Source organism: Triticum urartu, chromosome 6 (genome assembly GCF_003073215.2).
Source record: "Triticum urartu cultivar G1812 chromosome 6, Tu2.1, whole genome shotgun sequence".
Classification (NCBI taxonomy): Eukaryota; Viridiplantae; Streptophyta; class Magnoliopsida; order Poales; family Poaceae; genus Triticum; species Triticum urartu.
In genome coordinates this window covers 40,364,971-40,371,663 of record NC_053027.1, presented here as the reverse complement: position 1 = coordinate 40,371,663, position 6,693 = coordinate 40,364,971, and the positions used below count along the sequence as shown (strand labels likewise).

The following is a 6,693-nucleotide window of genomic DNA, read 5'->3' as shown; positions in this document are numbered from 1 at the left end:
AGCCGGCGTCGGAGGATGTTGGGCTAAACTCATGTCATGAACGGTGGGGCCTAGGATAGCTCTCACTGTGCATCGCGCCTTTTCCTTGGTGGTTCTTGGCTGTTGTAGCGGCGGTACCCGACGCCGGAGCTCTCCCTGGTAGTTGCGGTTCCCAGACACGCTGAGGCGCATGGGTTGTTGCGTCCTGTCACGGCATCCCTGCTACTCCTGGTGACGTCCGATCTAGGTGTCCTTGCTGCTCTCCGTGGTGTCTGATCCTGATTCGGACTGGTCGTGCACCCTTGCTTAGGTTTCTTGGCATGACGGCACCCCGGGCATCGACGACCTTCCAGTCCTAGCCAGACTGCTGACCTCGCCAAGACACTGCTCCGCCCTTGATTTCAGATTTGTCGGGCACAAGGTCCTTGGCTTGGCCTAGGCGGCGTCTTCTGGTGACACGCGCCTGCTCCAGTTGCTCGGCATGGCGGCATCACAGCCATGACGTCCCTCCCAGTGGCTGCCCGACTAGCGGTCACGCTAGGTTGCACATTGCCCTTCATCCGGAGTTCCAGATCTAGCGGGTGCGGAGCCCTTGGCCTACGATCCTAGCATGGCCCTCTCTACAACGAGGAAGGTAGCATGTATGGTGGTTCGGGTGAACTAGCTGGCATACGGGCTTGGGAGGCGAGAGGAACGACGAAAGCAAAGCTCGGAAGCAGTACGAGCTGATGACAATGGCGCCTCAAGCGACGTTACCTTAATGAAGGCATCATTAATGTGGTTATCTTCTCCCAACCCTATTGCTCCACAGGAAACCCTAGCTATAGAAACCCTCGGGACCATACGATGGCGTCACTTGTGTCTTGGTACCCTGTTGGGGGCATCATTCTTGGAGCTGTTCCGGCTGAGGGACCGGTGTTATGCACCGAAGCTGTCACTTGGGTCATAGCTTCTGGTGCCCAAATGTGGGTGGGTGGTGGATGAGGCATGGAGCTGGAATGTTTGTAAGGATCGAGATGGACAGAGGGGGTGAATATGTACAATGCGGGGAAGGGTTAGAGATAACTGAAGTCAGGAAGACGGGGTGTATCCCGATGTTCACTTCTCATCGTCGGTGAGGATCCCAGGCATCCCTCCGCCACCAGTCTACCTAGGAGCCAGCGAAGGGTGGTCGAGGAGCGCCGCGAGGGCGAGTACCTCGAGCGGCTGGAGCGCGACGTGCCCAGCCGGCGGCGGCACAACCCCCAGCGGCCGACATCGCCATGTTTTGGAATATGATGTTCCCATGGGCCGGCCCAGCGCCGACGCTGATCGACTTCACCGGCCCCGACGTCGACGAGGAGGACTAGGGCAGCGCGCCGCCTCGTAGTTTAGTTTTAATTAATGTTTTAGTTAATGTAATGTGGACGCATGAATTCTCGCCGGCCTTTGTGGCCGGCATTAATGTTTAATTAATCTTTTTCTATTTTTGAAATATTGTGTTCTATTTTCTTAGCGCGAACTAAGAATTAGGTTGGGTCAGTGTTGGGCGCATACGCCGACCCAAATACGAAAACGGACATGGGTGTTCACCGGGCCGACCCAAACAGACAAAAAGAGATACAGACTGATAACCTCCAACAATTGTTACTTGTCCCTTTCTCTTTTGAGATTATCATCCTTGTTGGCTGGCCCATCTGGATTACCAAGAATGATTTTATATTTAAAGGCATTCCTCCCAATCTTTACACTTGCAGGAACCTTTTTAAAGAGGAGCTTCAGTGGACCATTTCCAGAGCTAAGAGACAGGAATACAACAACTTCCCAGCTTGGGTCATAGCTTTCAGACAGAGCTTTCTCTCTTGTTGTCGAGCATTATATTATACCCCCTCCATAAAGAAATATAAGAGCACTTAGATCATTAATGTAGTGATCTAACCACAGAAACATTGATTCGGTGCCCAGACTCATTTGCACCCCTGATGAAGAAAAAATTCTAAAGTAATACTAGAAAAAATTAAAAAAATTCGATTTTTTTTGCATGGTAGATAATTTGGTGTGTGAAGTGCGCTCCAAATTTTAGATTATTTGGACATCTGAGTAGTCTCGGTAAAAAAGACAAATTTGAGGTATGTAAAGAGTTTACTGTTCATGTACTAGTCTGACCCGATTTGTCTTTTTTTTCTGAGAGTTATTCATATGTCCAAATGATCTAAAATCTGAAGCGCAGATCACACACCAAATTATCTACCATGCGAAACAAAAATGGAACTTCTTGTATTTTTTGTAAAAAATATCTTGACCGAGTGCAGATGAGTCTGGGCTCCGAAATGGGTATTCGTCTAAAAACTCTCATATTTCTTTACAAAGGGTGTACTTCTTATTTTCATGTTCTTTTTGTATCGAACAATGATTTATTTATTAAATTTTAATAAAAATACACAATAGAGTCCTACTATTTCTCTCAAAAAATCCACGCGTGAATTTTGAATTTTTTTTTGCGGGTCAAACAAGATTATATTGATCAAATCAAAGAGATACAGTCGTTTTGACAGAGGTTACACAGATCCTCAGGGCCATTGCTCAGCCATCTAGCAGTTCGTTCAGAAGTGCGGCCATACTGAGCCATATAGTGAGCTGTACCATTTGCTCCTCTTTGAACAAGAACTATGCGATGCCCATGTCCTTCATGCAGACGACGCTTCGTCTCCCCCACCAACGTTGCCATTGAGGATCGATTAGGCCCATCATCCTGAAGGAAATGGACAGCTTGCAGACTGTCTGACTCGATGATCACCGGCTTGTCCGTCCAGTCCAATGCGAGGTTCACACCTTCCATGCATGCCGCTAGTTCCGCCTCCAGCGCGGACGAGCAAGATCGAAGAAAGCGGCAAGACGAAAAAATGATACCTCCAGATTCATCTCGTAAGACCATGCCTGCACCGCCACTGCTTTGTCCCGGGATGTAGGATCCATCCACGTTTAGTTTAACCCAGCCCGGAGATGGCAGCTGCCAACGTACTACAGTAGCAGGTGAATTTTGAATTAATCATATAAATTTCTTTAGAGCATCTCCACCAGTTTCCCTCTTCCCCCCAAAAAAATGCAGAAACAGGGGGCATTGAGGACAAAAAAACCTGCCCCAGCATCCACTTTTTTTTGGATCTCTCCCGAAAAGCACCCCATCTCTCCTCAAAAAGAAAGAAAGTTGCAACTGTTTCAATAATTTTTCAACCCGTGCCATGTCAGTGCGCCCTCCGCCAATGACCATATCGTGCGATCGCGCCGTCGCGGCCGCCCGTCCTCGCCCTCGTGCCGCACCACCGCTGCCTCACCGCCGCTGGCCTCTCGACGACTGCCCGCTCCGTCGCGCCGCGAGAAAGAAAGCAGGGAAGATAAAGTAGGACCCTGATATGTGTCAGGGTATATTATAGGAAGAGATTTATAAAGAAACTACGACGGCACATTTTTCTCTTTCAATATATGTAGGACCCTGATAAGTGTTATATGTCAGCTGCGAGCACATGACAACTCTGAACAATTTTTATGGCAAATTTAGTTACACAAGGATGACATTTTAATTGGAAGCATGACAACTTTCGTGCTTCATTTGGTTGGAAGCATGACAATTTTTTTGCTTCAGTTTATTTTTTATAGAAACTTACTGTATGCTTGCGTAATTGAAATTGTCATCAAAAAACGTTAGAGTCGGAGTGCCACGCACATGATGTGTGACACTTACATTTGGGAATAGTATTATGAGAGCCCCTAAATGCACATTACCTGAAAGAGATTTTCGAGGAGACTGCTGCGAGCTCTTTTACTGGACTGGCTTTTTTTTCTCTCTTGTTTCTTGGCAAGGTGATCAGGGGTAAATCATTCCTACAGTCTCTGATGGCAAACTGCGTAGATGATGCCAGTTACTTTCGGTGACGGTTCAGTTCATCGATTTCTTCTCAGTTAAATAGCGGGCACCACTCCCCAATATCCGCAATCTCTCCGTCGCGCTCCATCCCCGCTCCGTTCCCCAGCCGCGTCCGGCCGCCAGTCGGCGAGGAGCCGCCGGCGAAGTATTGACGCCAGATCTTTCCGTCCGGCCATGCAGAATAATAAAGAGGCTGCGGGCGCGGCAGAATCCCATGGGACCGCAGGGAAGCGGGCACGGAGCGGCGACTGCGACGACACCGCCAACGATTTCATCAGCTGGCTCCCCGACGCCGTCCTCGGCACCATCATCTCCCTCCTCCCCACCAAGGACGGCGGCCGCACGCGGGTCCTCTCCCGCCGATGGCGCCACCTCTGGCGCTCCGCGCCTCTCAACCTCGAGGTCAGCATCCGACCCCCGGGCGTCCCACCTTCCGCCGTCTCCCAGATAATCTCCCAGCACCATGGCCCCGCACGCAGATTCTCCTTCCACTGCCACGGCGCCGACGACCTCTGCGCCCAGCCGGAGAGCTGGCTCCCCTCCCGCGCCCTCGCCAACCTCCAGGAGCTCGACATCGCCTACGCCAAACCCCCGCTGCTGGCATCGCTTCTCCGCTCTGCATCCAACATCCTTGTCGCCAAGATCAGCCATTGTGATTTCAAGCCGGCCATGATCAATTTCCCCTTCCTCAAGAAGCTCTCCCTATTTTGCGTTTCCATCTCAGCGGACCTCTTCCCCAGACTGCTCTCCGGCTGCCATGCCCTGGAGAGTTTATACATGACCAACGTTCGTGCTGTGGGTTGCATCCGTCTTCGCTCGCCGACCATCAGGACCATCATCTTCCGTCATAGCTATGGTGAAACCGCGGAACTGATCATCGAGGATGCTCCTCGCCTTGTGAGGTTACTAGTACCTTATTGTGAGAGAAAAGATAGTGTGACTATCAGGGTAATTAGGGCGCCTAATCTGCAGATATTGGGACCTTTCTTTGTCGTCGTCTCCAAGCTCCTACTCTACCAGGTAGGTTCAGCGGCATCTCCGAATCTTTCTGTCAGCATTCATACATAGAGATAATATTTTTGATGTTCATTGTTAGTTTTCTTCAGGGAGTAAGCCTAGTTAGCTCAACAAACTCGATGCCCACCTTGAAGGTTTTAGCTCTCAAGTCTTCTGAGCAGAAATTGCATGCAGTTCTTAACATCCTTAGGTGGTTCCCCTGTTTGGAAAAGCTCTGTGTTATTGTGAGTAATCATCTTTGCTTTCTTGAAATGTGTGATTTGTTTGACATACTATAGAATTCTTTGACATATGCCTCTCCTTCCTGTTTTGCAGTTTCATACAAACCGTGAGATGAATGACGAAAATGAGCCTCAGTATGACCCACTACATCCAATCGAATGCCTCGAGACCCATCTAAAGAAAGTGGTGTTTAAGTCATTTGAGGGCTATGCCAAACAGGTTGACTTTGCGAGGTTCTTTGTATTGAATGCAAAGGTGCTAGACAAAATTGAATTTGAAGTAAAAAATCACTACAGCAGTGGAACGGTGGCTTCTAAACACAAGCTGCTACAAGTGGAAAACAGAGCTTCCCGAGAAGCTCGGTTTGAATTCAGGACTATTTCATACTGACAGAGTACCATGTCAATAAGCATAACCATGATTGGTCGGTCAGTAGCCGACCCCTTCCGACAGCCGTCGACAGCGTTGATGCCTGAAGATTGCACTGTCTTGTGCTCATTTTGTAAATTGTGTTGATGCCTGAAGATTGTCTTCCGCATAAGTCTGCTCTATATCCAGTCTAAAGTTCCTCTGTTATTCCAGTAACTTATGAAGTTATTCCTGTTAAAAGTGCAATATATGTTTTTGGATGAAAAGGTGTTAAAAACTTTCTTTTGAAAGTTTAATCTGGAAGGAGATGCTTCTGTATACTTCAAGCTGTGCTATCAGCTAGAAATTCTGCTAATGATCAACACGCTTCGGTTGCCTACTAGTTGGTCTTTTATTAAAGTTGAGTTTACTGAAATGAATTTGGTCGCACCCTTGTATAGATTTGCAAGTAATTTGCCTAACAGGCTAAGGGCATTAAAATAATACTGCTCCTGAACCTGTTTTCAACATTACCAGTAGATAAGTACTTCCCTCCGTTTTAAAATAGATGACCCAACTTTATACTAACTTTGTATTTAAGTTAGTACAAAGTTGAGTCATCTATTTTGGAACGGAGGGAGTAGTACTGTAATTCTAAACAAATTTGTTGCTTATAAAAACCAGATTGCTGCTGGATATTTGTCAGTGTGTATGGAGTATCCTACGCCCTAACAAAAAAGAGGAATGAGATCATGAACGTCAGACAGCAGTTTCGATGAAATTGATGACATTTTGTCGCTGGTAAAATAATTTACCGTAAATTAGTAGCTATGCATCAAATGCATGGTTGGTTCCAATGGTCAAGGAATATGTCTTAGAATATAGCAAGTAGGATAGGCACAATTCCAACTAATATATCTTGCAGGAGTAACATTATTGGAGAGAAACTCACGGCATGACATGATGTCAACAGCTGGTGCTGAGGCGTTCAAGGATTCAAAGAGTACGAAGAAAATGTTTCTCGCACACAGAAATACTTACTTTGCAACTAGTTTTATCACGAAATAGGATCGGATGATCCTTAGTCCTGTATTTTCCTATTTACCTGGTTTTACTCCATTTTAAACAACGGATAGGCTGTTGAATTTGTTAGTGATGAATGGTATTGCTGATGGTTGTGTGCATCAAATTATCAATATAAATTTATGAGAAATCTGATTAAA

At 47.1% G+C, this 6,693-nt stretch overlaps 1 protein-coding gene across 1 annotated transcript; it reads left to right on the top strand.

Annotated features, from left to right (window-relative positions):
- The first annotated feature begins 3,971 nt into the window (after window positions 1-3,971).
- LOC125516210 (putative F-box/LRR-repeat protein At3g28410) lies at window positions 3,972-5,690 on the top strand. The gene is made up of 3 exons (XM_048681696.1): window positions 3,972-4,903; window positions 4,990-5,124; window positions 5,216-5,690. The coding sequence occupies exons 1-3, from the start codon at window positions 4,058-4,060 to the stop codon at window positions 5,510-5,512; spliced, it is 1,278 nt and encodes a 425-aa protein (XP_048537653.1). The 5' UTR covers window positions 3,972-4,057; the 3' UTR covers window positions 5,513-5,690.
- Window positions 5,691-6,693: the final 1,003 nt, after the last annotated feature.